This window comes from Galeopterus variegatus, unplaced genomic scaffold (genome assembly GCF_000696425.1).
Source record: "Galeopterus variegatus unplaced genomic scaffold, G_variegatus-3.0.2 Scaffold210, whole genome shotgun sequence".
Taxonomy (NCBI): domain Eukaryota; kingdom Metazoa; phylum Chordata; class Mammalia; order Dermoptera; family Cynocephalidae; genus Galeopterus; species Galeopterus variegatus.
Window position 1 is genome coordinate 302,686 of NW_007726321.1, and position 16,239 is coordinate 318,924.

Here is a 16,239-nt window from a genome sequence, read left to right on the forward strand (position 1 = left end):
GCTCCGTGCCACAGGTGCACGCTGGCCCGCGCGCGCCCTCCGCGGCGTCCGCCCGGCTGCCGGCTCGGCGTGCTGGGGGCGCGGCTGCTGCGAACGAGCGCAGAGGTCCCGGGCAGACGCCCAGCAGCGCGGGGCCGGGTCCTGCGCGTACTTACCTTCTCTTAAGGACCTGCCGAGCTGTTTCCAGTGCGGCCGCCGCATTTTACCGGCCCCAGTAGTGTTGTTGATCCAGGTTTTTCATGTCCTCCCCAGCACGGGGTGTTGTCACTGTGTTTTATTTTAGCCATTCTGATAGGCTTGTGGTAGTAGCTCGTGATTTTAATTTGCATTTCCTTAATGGCCAGTGATGTAGCCTATCTTTCCATGTGCTTATTTGCTATCCCAGCATGGATATCCTTTTGGGTAAATTGTCTTCTCATGTCCTTTGTCCACGTTCTGATTGAATTTGCTTTTTTTACTATTCAGTTTTGAGAGTTCGTTATATATTCTAGGTCTAGTCCTTTGTTGGATATGTGGTTTGCAATTATTTTCTCCCATTCTGTAGTTTATCGTTTCATCATTGTAGCAAAGTCAGAGTCAATGTTTACAATCTTAATGAAGTCCAACTTCTGCTTTTGAGGTCAAGTCTAAGACCTCTGCTTAGCCCTGCATCCTGAAGATGTATTCTCCTGTGTTCGTTTTCTGAGTTGTATAGTTTTACATTTCTGTGTGTGTGTATTTTAACTTCTCATTGTACATTGCAGTTAATTTTCGCGACCCTTTACCCGTTCCTCTTAACCCCCAGCCTCTCTCCCCTCACCCCCCTACATCATATCTGTTCACTTGTCTTAACAAGTTCAAGGAATTGTTGTGATTGTTGTGTCTTCTTCCCCTGCCACCCTTTATTTGTTAGTTTTACATTTTACAATTAAGTCTTTGGTCCATTTTGAGTTATTTTTTTGCGTAAAGCATGCGACTTGGGTTGAAGTTCTCTCTTTTTTTTTTTTTTTGCCTATAGATACTCTTTGCATTTCCATATAACTTTTACAGTAGTCATGTCCATGTCTACAAGTCTTAGGTAAAACCTCCATGTCAGTTTGGGAAGAATTGACAATCTTTATTATGTTGAGTCTTCCTATCTATGAACATGGTATGTCTCAGTTTACTTATTTTCTTCGACTTCTTTCATCAGCGTTTGTGGTTTTCAGCATACAAATCTGTACATGTTTTGTTAGATTTATACTTGTTTTTTTTGGTTTTTGTTTTCTGTTTTTTTTGTGTGTGATGGTAAATGGCACTGTATTTGTAACTGCAGTGTCCACACATTCACTGCCGGGATGTGGAAGAACAGTGGATCTTTTGTGTGTTAATCTGTGTCTTGCAACCTTGCTGAACTCACTTTTTAGTTCTAGGAGTTTTTTGTTGGTTCCTTGAGATTTTCTATGTAGACATGCTTTCTGCAAATAGGGGTGATTTTTTTTTTTCTTTCCTTTCAATATATGCCTTATTTCCTTTCTCGCCTTACTGCCTGGCTAGGGTTCCAGGACTGTGTTCCGCAGGAGTGCTGTGAGAGAGGTATGCCTGCCCTGTTCCTGATGAGGGTGTTCAGTCTTTCACCCTAGGTAGGACATTTTTTTGTAGATATTCTTTAAGCCACCCTAGGCAGGTTTTTTGTAGATATTCTTTACCAAGTTGAACAAGTTCCTCTAACGTATTTTTCTGAGGGGAAAAAATTTTTACATTTTGATAGCTGTTGAAATTTGTAAAATGCTTTTTCTGTATATGTTAATATGATAGTGTGATTTTTCTTCTTCAGCCTATACTGACTGGGTTTGAAAATTGTATGTTTCAGTTCACTGATTTTTCCCTCTGTCCTTCCATTCTGCTGTTGAGCTCATCCATTGAGCTTATTTCAGTTGCATTTTTCAGTTCTAAAATTTCTGTTTGATTCTTTATATCTTTTCTGAGAGTTTCTGTTTTATTTGTTTCAAGCATGGTTGCAACAGCTCATTGAAGCATTTTTATCATAGCTGCTTTGAAATCTTTTTTTTTCTTTTTGTCTTTTTTCGTGACCGGCAACGGATCGCAACCCTCGGTGTTGCCCCCGCTCCTCTTTCAGCCAGTGAGCGGCCGGTCTGTATGTGGGATCCGAACCCTCGGCGGGAGTGCTGCCGCGCTTCCCAAGCGGCTCACTGTAGCAGTGCGCCACCGGGCCAGCCCTGAGACTCTTGAGTCTTATTTAGACCTTCTGTTTGGGCTGTGATTTGACACCACTCTGGTGAGGAGGGGGTGCTGCCTCATGACTTCTGGGCAGAGACAGAAGTCCAGGCTCCCCTCGACTGATACTGTGGTGGATGTGGCCTCATCACTGCTGGGCCCTGGTAAGTTCCTGAATGTCCACTAGGCCTCCTCTGCCAACAGCAGCAGGGCCAGGAGGGGTACCTCATCACCACCAGGTCTCCACCACCACGGGGTCTCCGCTGACTCTGGTGAGGGAGATGAAAGTCTCCACACTTTTAGGGAGGGAAAGAGGGCACCCCATTCCAGCCCGGCAAGGGTGGGAGGGAGTCTAGGCACAGGTTGGCCTTTGTTGATAGCATGGGGTAGGCTCTGTGGTGTTTGGAGCGAAGCCGTGGTTGTGTAAATGCCTTCTGCCTTGCTGGGCTACCCCTTCATTGGTCCTCTGGCTCAGGAGAGCAGGCTCTGGTTGGACTTTGTCTTCTCCCATTGGCGATTCTGGCTTCCTCAGCCGGAGGTCTGGGACACAGGAGGCAGAAAACATTCCAGGGAGCTCACCACTGTGCCGTTCTTTGGGCTGTTGGCTGGTCTGCTTTCTCTCACCTTTGGGAGTCGTCTTGTGCTTGTTTTGCATGTGGCATCCAGGGTTTTTAGTTGTGCTTGGTGGGCAGGATAGGGAAAGTACATCTACTCCATCTTCCTGGAATCAGAAGTCTGCCCCTTAGAGCCACTTTGACTCAAAGGAGAACCGCTCAGTGGTGTATGAAGGTCCTTTGTGAATTGCAAAACCTGGTTCACCTGCCCGGTATTAGTGCTTGTTATCTCCCATGACCATCTGCCATCCCCAGAGATCTCACCTCACACAAAAGTGAGCAGGTTGTGTGTGCTTACTAAAGATGTTTTGAAACAAAAACTTTTCAGATAAAGAGCCATGTAGTGCTTCCCAGCGAAAATGCATCATTTTGGCCTTTGCAGAAGATTGGCTTCATTTGCTTGAATGTGCAGGAGGGAAGTACCAGGCAGAAGTGGCGATTCTGAGTGTCTCCTGAGAGTGTGAACACTGAGATTGGAGGAGTTTCAGGAACTGGGGCTTCTTCTGTTGTTGAGGAGAAGACAAAGAGCTACACAGTCAGAGTGCTCGGCACCTAGCAGACGCAGGGGTGATACGTGGAGTGAATGAAAGATAAAGCAGGAGGGAGGCTGGCCTCCAGCTCTGCTCTGGGAACTGAGCTCAGTGAGGTGGGGGCAATCTAGGAGGGCTTTCCTGATGGTGGAGGCACAGCAGGAGGAGGACTTAGACTGTGCAATGAGAGAGCAGTATTGAGGCAGATGAGGTGCTGTGGGAGGAGTGGGGCAACTATGGGGAGCATCAGTCAGAAGGGTGGGCCAGGAAACTCACTGGCCTGGCGAAGCTTTGTTTGTCCATTCCAGGGGGGAAGCGAGATGAGGATCTGATCCTGCCCATCAACTCCTCACTGAGTGTCACTTTGCACCAGGATCAGGTGAGTGTTCACTGAAGATAAACACCAAAATGAATATTTACAAAGCTTTTGTTTAATGAGTAGTAGCTTTTAGCTGAAGGATAGGATGAGTTGGCTTAGCGAGGCATCCCCAGCAAATGCACAGTGTCTATTCCAGCTCCCAGTGTTAGGAGTGCTCAGCACACACACACACACGCATCCCAGGTCTCTTTCACCCATGCACACATGCACCCCAGGTCTCATCACACCCATGTGAACTCACACATGTGCCCCGGGGTCTCATCATGTACCTATGTGTACACATTCACAATGCTGGGGTCGCTTTTGGGAATCTGTGTCCCTTCATTGAGGACATGCTGACGCCCATGGTTCTGCTATGGGAGGTGGAAGTGTGGGCTGCTCTCTGTGTAGCAGAGACCAGGCCTGGATGCCCAGCCTGCTTCCCCACTGCCTGACCCAGCAAGGCTGCCTTCCAGCAAGGCTGTCCCTCCTAAGTGGGCAGCCCCGAGGATTGAGGGTGGGCAGGGCCTCCTCAGCAGAAGGGTATGCATGGCTGGCATCAGTCCCCAGCACTGGCCCTTGAGATGGCCTGTGTTTTCTTTCCAAGTTAAAAACCACCACGACAGTTGCCATTAGCAAGGACTTCGCTGAGGACCGGATCTGGCTGAATGGCCGAGAGGAGGATGTGGGGCAGCCGCGCCTTCAGGCCTGTTTGAGGGAGAGTGAGTGGGGGTCCACATGGGCCCTGTCCCTGCTGACACACACATGGGCTTGGGCCGTACCCTCCCGTCTGACTTCTGAGTTTTCAGGGTTATGGGAACACCTTTGAGTATTGGCTGGGTTGGGGTCTGGGGCTTTCCTGCGAAGGAGGTCTGCCTGTGCATTTTGTGGGGCAGAGGCCTGGTTTTCAGCTGTGGCCCACCGTTTCCTGACCCACTGGCAGGTGAGATGCCAGGAGCAGGTCAGGGCATGTCTGCCCATGCTGGGGTCCAGACGCTGTCTGCCCTCTCCCCGCAGTCCGCCGCCTGGCCCGGAAGCGGAGGAATACACAAGATGGTGACTCGCTCCCCTTCAGCCTCAGCCACAAGGTGCACGTCGCCTCGGTGAACAACTTCCCCACGGCTGCCGGCCTGGCCTCCTCAGCGGCGGGCTATGCCTGCCTAGGTGGGTGCCCACAGAGAGGCCCCCTGGGCCCTGTGCTGTGGCAGTGGGAGACACTTGGTGCTCTGGCAGAGTTCAGGGAGCCCATCGCTGGGTGTAGATGACTGAGCCCCCTCTGCCACACCAGGCCTCCACGTCTCTTTTGAGTCATTCAATCTCTTCCCAGAACACACATGTGAACATTAAAATCTTCCGGTTGCTGTAGTGTAGGGCCCTCTAGGTTTTAGGTGACAGAAACCTTTTCAAGCTGGATGAAGCCTAAAATAGAGATGATTTCTTGGCTCACATAACTGAGAATTAGAGGGGGGGGTGCAGCTGACTTCGGGCATGGGTGGATCCAGGCTTCCAGGAGCATCATTAGAAATCCATCTCTCTCCATCTAAATCTCAGCTCCACTTTCCTCTGTGTTGAGTCACTCTCCAGCAGGTTGTTCCCACTTGGTGGCAAATCTGGTCACCACTGTGGTGAGCTCATGCTTACTGGCCCAGCTGGGTTCATGTGCCAGTCCGTGACCCACCCTTGGTGACCAGAGGTGTGGGTGAGCCAGGCCTGGAGGTGGGGTTGCCTCTCTGCAATATGTGGACTGAGAGGGGAGGAGGCCCCAGTGCAAGGCAGGCAAAAAGCCCTCAGGGACTCTGCTCTGTCTCCTGGCACCAGACCTTGGCCAGGCCCAGCCCGCTGCTCCCTCCCCAGTGCTGCCAGCCACCCAAGCCTTGGTCCTGTCCTAAATGACCTTCCAAGCTCCTTTTCACCCCTCAGAGCCCAACTAGGGTGTCACTCCTCAGAAAAACTTTCCCAGCCCCTTGGCTGCTGCGCCCAGCCTCCTGGCCTGACTGGCTATTGGTTGTATGTGTGTCTGGCAGCGGCTCCTTGGGCCCATGGCTGCTCCAGGGCCTGCCTTTGAGGTGCTGAGTGAATGCAGGAATGGTGGGAGAGAAGGATGAGGAGCCCGTAGTACTGGTGGCCCACAAGTTTGGTCATCTCAGAATTCCCAATTTCCCGCGGGACGGGGGCCTTCTGGGCAGAGCGCGCTGGTGTTGAACACAGCCCGGGCCATCCCCCAGCCTGTCTCTGAGTCCTACTCCTTCCCTTCTCTCCCTGTGCCTGCAGCCTACACTCTGGCCCAGGTCTACGGGGTTGAGAGTGACCTCTCAGAAGTGGCTCGCCGGGGCTCGGGCAGTGCCTGCCGGAGCCTGTATGGAGGCTTTGTGGAGTGGCAGATGGGGGAACAGGCCGATGGGAAGGACAGTGTCGCCCGGCAGGTGGCCCCTGAGTTGCACTGGCCTGAACTCCGAGTCCTCATCCTTGTGGTGAGTGGCCTGGAGGCAGGGAGCATGTGGGAGTGGGTGGCTCACTGTCCGGTGGTCAGGGCCTTCCAAGAGCAAGAGGGAGGGAGGCGTCTAGTCCAGGCTTCACTTGGCTCCTGGAGTCAGTGGTGAAGAGACAGACTCCAAGCTGAGCGTTCAGAGCGGCTCCCATGTGGGGGTTGAGGGGAGCAGGGTAGGGGCTCCCTTTCTGGGATCTGGAAGATGCCAGTGCCAGGCCCACATTGCATCTGCCATGGCCAGGAGGCCATGCACCTCTGGCTGCCAGCACTGGCTGAGGGGTGGGGCTAGGGGCTGCAGCGCACAGCACCCCTGGGGACATGGCCTAGGACTGTCTCCCTGGTGCAGGTGAGCGCCGAGAAGAAGCTGACGAGCAGCACGGTGGGCATGCAGACCAGTGTGGAGACCAGCCCTCTGCTCAGGGTAAGGCGCTGAGGGTGGGGTGAGCTGCTCCCTCAAGGTGACCTGTGTGTCATGCCCTCGTTCTGTGTGCACGCCCCTCTGCCCTCGCACCTGGGCCTCAGACTTGGAGCATGTGCTTTGCAGTTCCGGGCCACTTCGGTGGTGCCGGCACGTATGGCAGAGATGATGCGCTGCATTGAGGAGCGGGACTTCCAGGGCTTCGCCCAGCTGACCATGAAGGACAGCAACCAGTTCCATGCCACCTGCCTTGACACCTTCCCGCCCATCTCCTACCTGAACGACACCTCCAGGCGCATCATCCAGCTGGTGCACTGCTTTAACACCCACCATGGGCGCACCAAGGTGACCGGGGCCTGGGCTTTGCCAGCTCTGAAACCTGGGGGTGTTGTGCGGGCCACGAGCTAAAGCTCCAGTCGGGCTTTGCCCTGCAGTGTACAAGGCTCGCTGTGGTTCCAGTTCTTTCCAACTCATTTTGTCTCTTGGTTGACACGTTGATTGTGTGACCCCCCTTGGGTCACAGCCTTACCCACCTCTTCTTGAGTTCAGGGGCAGAGGTGACGTTGTTCCACTCCGGCATAGCCCCAAGGGCGCTGACTCAGCTCTGGGAGACTGAATCCCCCAGCAGATCAGGGGGTCCGAGGGCCTCTATGTGAACAGCCAGGGTGACTGCTGCGGTGACCGCTGTGGGTTCCAGGTCGCGTACACATTTGATGCGGGCCCCAATGCTGTGATCTTCACCCTGGACGACACTGTGGCTGAGTTCGTGGCTGCCGTGAGGCACAGCTTCCCCCCCGAAGCAAATGGAGACAAGTGAGTGCAGTCCTCCCCTCCTTGTTGGGAGACAGTGCCGGGAGCACCCTCCCACGAACAGACAAACAGACGGTAGCATCTAAAGGCCATGGTGCTGAGCTGGGGAGTCCCAGCAGGAGGTGTTGATCTCGTATGCGGGGACCATGGGGAGTGTCACCGCGGTGCTGTCCCATCCTCCCTCCGTGGTCACAGAGCGGCCTGATGTGCACATGTGTGAATGGTGCCTGTGGCCCCAGCAGCTCGGACACCCCGTGTGCCCTAACCCCTTCAAATGGTTGCTTGTTTTCTTTTTTATTGGGAAGTACGGCCTGCATTCTGACATTTTAAAGAAAAGGATTCGAATAAAGCCCTGATTTCCTTCTTATTGAAACCAGTTAGAGCATGTTAGGGTATCCGAGGTTGTCACTGTTTCTGCCCTGGAGTGTGCTCCGGGGTAGGGTCCAACTGCCCTGTCCTGACATCGCAGACCCCTGCTCACCCCCTTCTTGGCACACAGCACAGGCCAGCCCCGTGATGTGATTGGCACACAGCACAGGCCAGCCCCGTGATGGTGATGGAGTGCTTGGTTTCTTCATTCAGGTGGTTGTAATGTGAGGGGACACCTCCCAGCTAGAGGCATCTGGGGAGGCAAGTGTGTGGGGACGTTTCATCTGTCCATAAATGGGGGCAGGAATGACTTCAGAGGTCAGAGGCCGAGGATATGTGCCTGCTCCATGTGGGACAGGCCCTCAGCCGCACACAGCAGGACTGCCCCGGGGCTGCGGTGCCCATCAGCAGGAGTGTCGCCTCAGCGCTTGTGGCTGGATGGCTAGTTGGCAGGTTTTTGCTGTTCTGAGGATCACAGAACTCATGGTCTTGAGTTGAGGCACTCCTTGAGCTGTATTCCCCACTGGGCTTAGAATAGCTGTGGGCCAGGAGCAAACCCAAACCTCCTGAAGAAGGTCTTCTGAGACCCTCCCCTCAGAGTGACCCCAGCCCAGGTATGTGTAATGTACACGTTACAGAAATTGACTGCTGTAGCCGTTCTACAGTGTGCAGTTAAGTGGCATTTATACACAGTGGTATGCAGCCAGCACTTCTACTTCCATGCTTTTTCACACCCCTGCAAGAAACCCACCCCTATCAGCAGCCACTGGCTGTGCCCCTCACCCCGGCCCTTGGCAAGCACTGACCTACCTGCCATCTCTGGGTATGCCCGTTCTGGACATTTCACATCCATGGAGCCATGCGAGGTGCCCCACCCTGTTTTTCCACAGGTTTCTGAAGGGGCTGCAGGTGAGGCCTGCCCCCCTGTCAGACGAGCTTAAAGCTGTGCTGGCTGTGGAGCCGACCCCCGGCAGTGTCAGATACATCATTGCCACCCAGGTGAGGCTGGGGCCCAGCCCTGAGCCCCAGTGAGGCGGGGTGCACTGCAGGTGTCTCCTATCTCTCTACAGGGGCCTGCGCAGCCCACGGGCCTTGCAGGCTCAGCCGGCTTCCTCACCACCCCCCACCCCATCAGGAAGCGGAGCGCTAGTGCTGCTAGCACCACACAGAAGCAGTGGCGTGGAAGCAGTGGTGGTGCCGTCTTTCAGTTCTTAAAGCACTGGGCGTGCTCTAGCTTCCTTCACTTGCTCTTAGAGGGGATGTTCCAGGGCTACATGTGACACGGGGCAGAGGGTGGTGGGCAGGGCTGGGGGTGTGCAGGGGAGGCGGACACAGGCTCACAGGGAGACAGGCAGCTGAAGGGCACCCTCTCACTGGCCCTGGTGGCTCCTGGGGTGGGTGCTGCGGGTCCTTGGAGATTTGTTGGGTGCAGCCTCTGCCCTCAGGGCTCATGGCTACCATGAGCTGACCAGGATCTCCGCTTCCTGTCCTGACACTGCTCACAGTGCCGATCCCAAGTCCAGGCGGCCATGCCCACCAAGCCACAGCCTCCGCCTCCCGCTCCTAGGGCCACATGCGAGGGCTGCCTGTGCCCATCACTCTGTGTCTTGCTGTCCACCCAGGTCTGGGCGATAAAGGCAGGGACTGGGGGCTGGCCCGGCAGCAGGGGGCTCAAGGCTGGCAGAGGGTGCTGGCTGAAGGGCTGGGCTTCACCATCAGGTGGTTTAGCTTCTGACCTGGACTTACCTGGAAGGGGAACAGAGTATACCTGCCCCTCCCATGTCTAACCTACCCTACTGAAGATGCCCCAGCTCCCCAAAGACATTGGAGTGGCAAGGCAGGTACACTGCTGTCACCCTGTGACCTAACACTGACTTCTCTGCTTCTCAGGTGGGGCCAGGACCTCAAATCCTGGACGACCCCAATGTTCACCTCCTGGGCCCTGACGGCCTGCCAAAGCCAGATGCTTGATGTTAGCAGGATCCCCACAACCACCTGGAGAAGGGGCCGCCTTTCTGGTACTAGGGATGCAGTGTGGCGGCTGGCCCTGCTTGTTGGGACTTGTGGGTGGCAGCATGGCTCTGGGCCTGGCTGGGCAGTATGTTGTGACTGCCTGTAGCTGCCTAGGTGGGCCGGAGTGGATCCCCCACCGAGTGCCTTACTTCTCCCCAGCCTGCACCTAGCACCTTGTGGGGAGGGGAGTCAGGATTGGGGTATAAGAGCTGGGTGACCAAGCCCATTGGGTGTGGAGCTGCAGGCATGTCCCCAGGCTGGAGGGTTCCCTGACCCTGATCTCTGGCCCACTCCCAGTGCTCCAAAACAGGAGCTTGATGGGGAGTCAGTGACCCTTGAGTGTCTGGGAACAGCCGCTGTGCAGGGAGGGGCCTCTCTGCAGCCTCAGGAGACCTCCACCAAGTTCTTGGAGGTGGGCAGCTGCCAACAGCGCCTGTGCTGAGACCTTGAACTCAGGCCACAGGATGAACTCAGGCCACAGGTGTAGATGAAGTGGTTCTTTATAAAAAGACCTACAACATCTCCCAGTGAGGGAAGGTGGTGGCTGAGTCCAGCCAGAGGTGGGGACCGTGTGGTGTGGGCACACCACTCGAGAGCTGCAGCCCTGTTAAGTAAACGGGAATAAACCCAGTGTCACCAACTCCCTGCCTCCTGTGTTTTGTTTCCTAAACCAGCATCTTGGACCCTGCCCAGGAGTCAGTGCACTGGAAAGACCTAGACAGACAGCAGCACTCACTGGGAGGGACTGGGCAGAGCCTTTCCCCATAGCTCCCCCAAGTGACACTAGACTCAGCCACCCAGGCCTTGGTCCGGAGCCTGCAGGAGCAGATCCCATGTCCACATGAGTTTTCCTGGTGGGGCTCTATTCTCTGCACCCTCCCACCTAGCCTCCTTTCCTCAACTCTGAACTCCAGCACCTGTGCCCCAACATGGGTCAAGTGCCTGGGACATGGCCATTGCTGTGGGGCATGTTCTGGGCAGGGGCGTGCTGGGTGTTCCCACTTTCGCACATCCTTCCCCCCTCCCTTGAGTTAGGCATGTGACTTCATGAGGGAGGGAGGGAGGCCCACAGTCCCTGACCCAGGCCACACCCAGACAGCCCAGGATCAGGAGCGGGAAACTATCCCTTGCCAGATGTTAGAGGAGCTGCTCCTGTCGTTAGGAACACCACGGACGTCCACAGGGCACACTGGGCCGTGCAGGGTGCTCCCAGCTCAGGCAGTCAAGGCTCTTGTGGGGTGCAGTCAAGGCTCTGGTGGCCCGTCGGGCCCATTTAGAAAGCCGACCTTCCAAACTTCTGCTTAGAAGCCTGTCGACACCGCGGGACCCTCGGTCAGAAGCTCGGGTGGTGACTGATTCCCCGAAGACGAGGCACTGGTCAGATAGTCTTGAGCAGCCCAGGAATGCGAGGTCCTGGTGGGCACACCCACTCCCGCAGAGCCGGGGGAGCTGGAAGGAGGAAGTGAGAGCGGGGAGGGGCGCGGTCGCCACCGTCCATGGGGTCGGGGCCTGGGTGGGAGTGCCAGGCAGGGCCAGGCCCCGTCGGGTCTGATGGAGAGTGTGGGGAGCAGAAGGCTCCCGCGACCACCCACCTTACAGCTGGGGCGTGCGCCCGCCAGGCAGGTCACCTGGGGAGCCGGGGGTCAAGGTCGGGGCGAGCCGGACTCGGGCGGGGCCGGGCTATGGGCGGGGCCGGGCTCCGGGGGCGGGGGCGGGGCCGGGCCAGCGCGGGCTGCGGCGCCGGAACGCAGGGGCAGCAGTGAGCGCCCGGCAGTGTCAGCGCCACCATGGGGCAGATCGAGTGGGCCATGTGGGCCAACGAGCAGGCGCTGGCGTCCGGCCTGAGTGAGTGCGCGGCCCGCGGGGCTGGTAGGGGCTGGCAGGGCCTGGGGCGAGTGGGGCGAGACCCCGGACTGCGGCCCGGCAGTGGGGGCTGGAGCCTGGGTGGGAACCTCAAGACTTTAGCCGGGACCTCGGCTGCAGGGCGGGCGAGTGGGGGGCCCAAGGCGGGCTGCGTTCGGGGGTCGGACAGACTGCGGGGCGCGGGGGTGGGGTTCAGAGACCCTCTGCGGCATGCCGCCGTGTCCCGCCGCTGTAGACCCGTTCGGATCACGGGGCCTCCGCCTTCCCCTGCGCCCCCGCCCCCCCCAGCTGTGCCCCCTGAACTTCCCCACCCACCGCCCGGACGGACCTCCGCGGAGGAGGAAGTTGCAGCCCAGGAGCGGAGGCGTTTCGGCCCGGTGGTTTCCGGGGAGTCACCGCCCTGCCCGGTTGGGAAAACCCGGCTGGATGACCCATCCCCGCAGCCCCCTCCTTCCCTGGAGTGGGGGTCTCCCCTCCCCCGGACCCAGTCGAGCTAGGCTCGCTTCCCCGACGTCCTGGAGTGGGGAGGTGAGCTCCTCCCATGGGGGGACAGCCCTCTCCATCTGTGGGCCAGCCCCCAGCCTGCACAGGAGGTCTAGAATTTCACAAAGTGGCTGGAAACCACCCAGAGCGACAGCCCTGCCCAGACGCTTTTCTTTGGGAGCAGGATGGCACGGCCCCCAAGTCACCCTGCCATGCAGCTGCTCAGGGGCCCTGGTGAGGGGCAGTGGGTCTTTGTCCCTGCGCTGTTATTTGGGAGCAGAATCCTCTCAGAACTAGGGTGGGGGAAGTATGGGGCTCAGGAGGGGTGAGGCTGGGCCCCTCCACCCCAGGAAGGACTTGCAGCCAGTGGATGGGAGGAACTGGGGGTGACAAGGAGGGTCCCAGCCACTGCCACTCATCTGGAGCCCTGTGAGTGCCCTGCCCCACCCCCACCCTACCTCCAACACCCACATGGGTCAGCTGTAGACAGTGAGCAAAAAGGGTGAGGGGTGGGAGCAGAGAGAGAGGAAATCTCCGACCCGCACTTTATTTGGGGTCCTACAGGCTCTGCAGCTGGGGCCCTGCAGTTTGTGTCCTGGTGGGCCACCTCCCTTTCTGAGTCTGAGTGGCTTATAGCTGGGCGGGTCAGTTTAGACAGTTCTCCCACCTCTCCCCGGAGGTGACCCATGGGACTGTCACCCTGTCTGCCACATGGGCTATGCCCTACAGACCAGCCTGGCGTCCTCCTTCCTCCCAAAACTCCCCAAGCTCCCTCCAGGAAGCAGAGGGTGACAGAGGGCACCCAGCTGGGACCTGGGAGACCTGGACTCTGGTCCTCATCGGTTCAGGCAGCGACTGTCTGGTGCCCTGTCTGTCTCATGCCCACTGTGAGCAGGTTTTACAGTCCTTGCCTCGGCTAAGTCCACAGCGCCACAAGGCGGGTATTGTTCTCATGTCCAGTTTAAGTCAGTGCAGTGGAAACGTAGAGAAGTTGCAGCTGTGGCTCAGTTTCCCACATTAAAAGAGACGGCTTGTGGAAGGTCTCCCAGTGCCGTCTGCTGACTTTCCTTTGTGCCTTCATAAGCTACAGCCATCTGGGATTGCGCGGTCCTGTTTGGGACCTACTAGCATCGCATCCAGGAGTCTTCTTTATTATCACAGAAAATCCCAATTAATCAGACCCCCTCCCCGCTATGCTCAAAACCATCCCATGGCTTCCTGTTGCAAAGAATAAAAGCCAGATTCTGCTGCTCTGGCCCCTGCCCACCCTAGGCCCCTGTCGATACTCCGCACTCCACAGCACAGGCTTCCTTTCTGCTCCGGGAGCTCCTGCGCATGCCCCAGGGCCTTTGCAGAAGCCATTTCTTTGGCAAAGCATCTATGGCTGGTTCCTCCATTTCTCAACTCGGAGGTCACATGCTGGGAGATGTGTTTCCGGAGCATCCAACCTAAAGTACCCTGGTCACTGTCTGTCACGGTCCCCTGTTCTAATCCCCACCATCTGTTCGTTTCTGCCTCCTCTCATGAGACCACAAGCCCCAGGAGAGCAGAGCCTTATCTGTCTTGTCCCCCGCTGAGTCCCTGGCACCTGCGAAGAGTTCCTGCACATAACATGTGCACTATAAATGTGTGTGGGATGCTGGCATGAGTCCTCTGGCCTCCCTGGTGGAGCCACTGGTGTCTTGGCCTCCTCCTGCTGACAGCAGGCAGCAGAACTGAGGTGCAAGAGAGAGACATGACACCCCCAAAGACGAGCGGACAGCATGCTGGGTGAGTGCATGAGGAAGCCGACCTTCCCTCCTCCAACACACATAAACCAAGTGCTGATGTGCACACTGAAAAGTTAATATACAGCTGATCTCAAAACCCAGGATGAGAGATCTGCAGGGAACAAACACAGTGAGGTTTCAAGGTAGTGAGCAAAGGCTGAAGTCTACAGACACTCAGGAGAATGAGACCCAGCTTTCACCCAGTGGGATTTCAGGGTCTCTCTGTGTTAAAGGAGCTGAAACTGAACTACATGCGTGAAGCTGGTGTTGGGAGGTGCTGCCTGTATAGAAGGCAGACTGGAAACCATTCCCTCCAGCCACCGCAAGCAGCAAGGAAGCTGGTTACCTGCTACCAGGGCTCTGGATGAAAAAAGTCATGCAAAAGAAAAACTCAGGAAACCCAGGCTTGTGATGTGCAGGGTGTGAGGACTGGCTTTATGTTACCTTTGTGGTAAAGAACCACTGATCAAGAAATTGAGATAAACTAGATTCAGGACTGAAGAAAACCATAGGCCCCCAGCAGAGGCAAATGTGAAACTGTTGTGTAAGAGCATTTCCTCCATCAGCACATGTGGACGCCACAGGGAGACACGCTGCTGGGCACGAGCTCTCAAGCACACTTACGGATTGAGGAAGTGAGCCATTGAGGGACAATCAGCAGACACCGCAGGCGGGAGGGTGCCCATCCTCAGAAGAAGATCTCCCAGCACCATTTGAAAGAGGGGGATAACAGCAACCCCAGGCACTGCGCAAAGCACATCACATCTCTCTAAATTCTTCCAAAGACCCTGTGACATGGGCTTTATTCTCCCCACTTTATAGATGTGTAAACTGAGACTCAGAGAGATGAGGTCACTTGCCTGAGGCCACACAGCTAGTGAGCAGCAGAGATGAAACTAAGATTATTATTATTTTTTTTTTTTAAAAGATGACCGGTAAGGGGATCTTAACCCTCGACTTGGTGTTGTCAGCACCACGCTCAGCCAGTGAGCGAACCGGCCATCCCTATATGGGATCCGAACCCGTGGCCTTGGTGTTATCAAGCACCGCACTCTACTCAGCCAGTGAGCGAACCAGCCATCCCTATATGGGATCCGAACCCGTGGCCTTGGTGTTATCAAGCACCGCACTCTACCGAGTGAGCCACAGGCCGGCCCCAGAATAAACATGTTTAAAGTGTTCACGGAGATGAAGGAATGGAAACTTATGTAGCTAAAACAGGACAATGCAAAAAGTGAATTAATGTAGAATGTCAACAAATAAAAAATATAGAAAGTCATTAAAGGGAGGGTTAGCCGGTTGGCTCAGTTTGTTAGAGCGCAGCCTTGTGATACCAAGGCCAAGAGTTTGGATCCCTGTACCGGCCACGTGGAATGCAGCCCAAAGGGATAAAGAGGTGGGAATTATTAAATAGAAGTTGAGTTATGTACAATAGTTGGAGAAGACCTGGCATATGTATAATAGAAGTTCCAGAAAAGAGAATCGATAGAATGAAGGGAGGCAATATAGAAGGGATAATGGATGAGCATTTCCAAGAAATGAAGAAATCTCAGGTTGAAGGATAAAACAAAGTCCTTTACATGACAAATGAAAGTGAGTCTCTTACTTGGACACACTGAAGTGAAATCACACATCATTAAAAAAAATCTTAAAAGCTACCAGAGGAAAAATGGATTAGTACTAGACCGCAGACTTATCATCATCAGTAATGGATGCCAGATGACAATGAAATCATATATCTTAGGTGCTGAGAGAAAAACATGTCTGTCTAGAATTCAGTATCCAGATGAACTGTCATTGAAGAATGAGGGCATTTTCAGGTGTAGGTAGAGTTGCTGCTAACAGACCCTCACTGAAATGATTACTAAAGGATGTACTTCAGCAGGAGGGAAACTGAATCCAGAAGAACTGGGGTGCAAGAATGAAAATGCTGTAAATATTGTCTGTAAATAATCATAATGAGTAATTTGGGGGTGAGATTCGAGTTAAACATTTTTTTTTTCCTTTTTGTCTTTTTTCGTGTCCGGCAACGGATCGCAACCCTCAGTGTCGTGCCCGTACCGGACCGGGACCAGCAACGGGATCGCAACCCTCGGTGTTGCCCCTGCACCTCGCTCAGCCAGTGAGCGGCCGGTCTGTATGTGGGATTCGAACCCTCGGCGGGAGCGCCGGCGCGCTCCCAAGCGGCACACTGTAGCAGTGCGCCACCGGGCTGGCCCAGAGAGTTAAACATTTTAAAGTCCATATGTGACTCAGGAAGAGGGGATTTTTTTTTTTCTTTTTGTCTTTTTTTGTGACTGGTAACGGGATTGCAACCCTTGGTGTCGC

General features: G+C 55.3%; 2 protein-coding genes across 2 annotated transcripts in view; both read left to right on the forward strand.

Moving 5' to 3' along the window:
- The first annotated feature begins 3,534 nt into the window (after window positions 1–3,534).
- Window positions 3,535–10,437, forward strand: MVD (mevalonate (diphospho) decarboxylase). Its single transcript, XM_008565879.1, is given in 10 exon segments — window positions 3,535–3,627; window positions 3,630–3,719; window positions 4,306–4,420; window positions 4,716–4,862; window positions 5,970–6,169; window positions 6,533–6,607; window positions 6,731–6,949; window positions 7,302–7,417; window positions 8,674–8,782; window positions 9,674–10,437. Coding segments are annotated over 10 exon segments (1,233 nt in total). The 5' UTR covers window positions 3,535–3,546; the 3' UTR covers window positions 9,755–10,437.
- An 855-nt stretch (window positions 10,438–11,292) lies between these two features.
- The window catches only part of LOC103585024 (cytochrome b-245 light chain), an 8,194-nt gene continuing 3,247 nt past the window's right edge, over window positions 11,293–16,239 (forward strand). Inside the window, exons 1-2 of the mRNA XM_008565883.1 lie at window positions 11,293–11,309; window positions 11,396–11,641. Of these exons, the coding sequence (XP_008564105.1) occupies window positions 11,293–11,309; window positions 11,396–11,641 (263 nt within the window). The remainder of the gene's footprint in view (window positions 11,310–11,395; window positions 11,642–16,239) is intronic.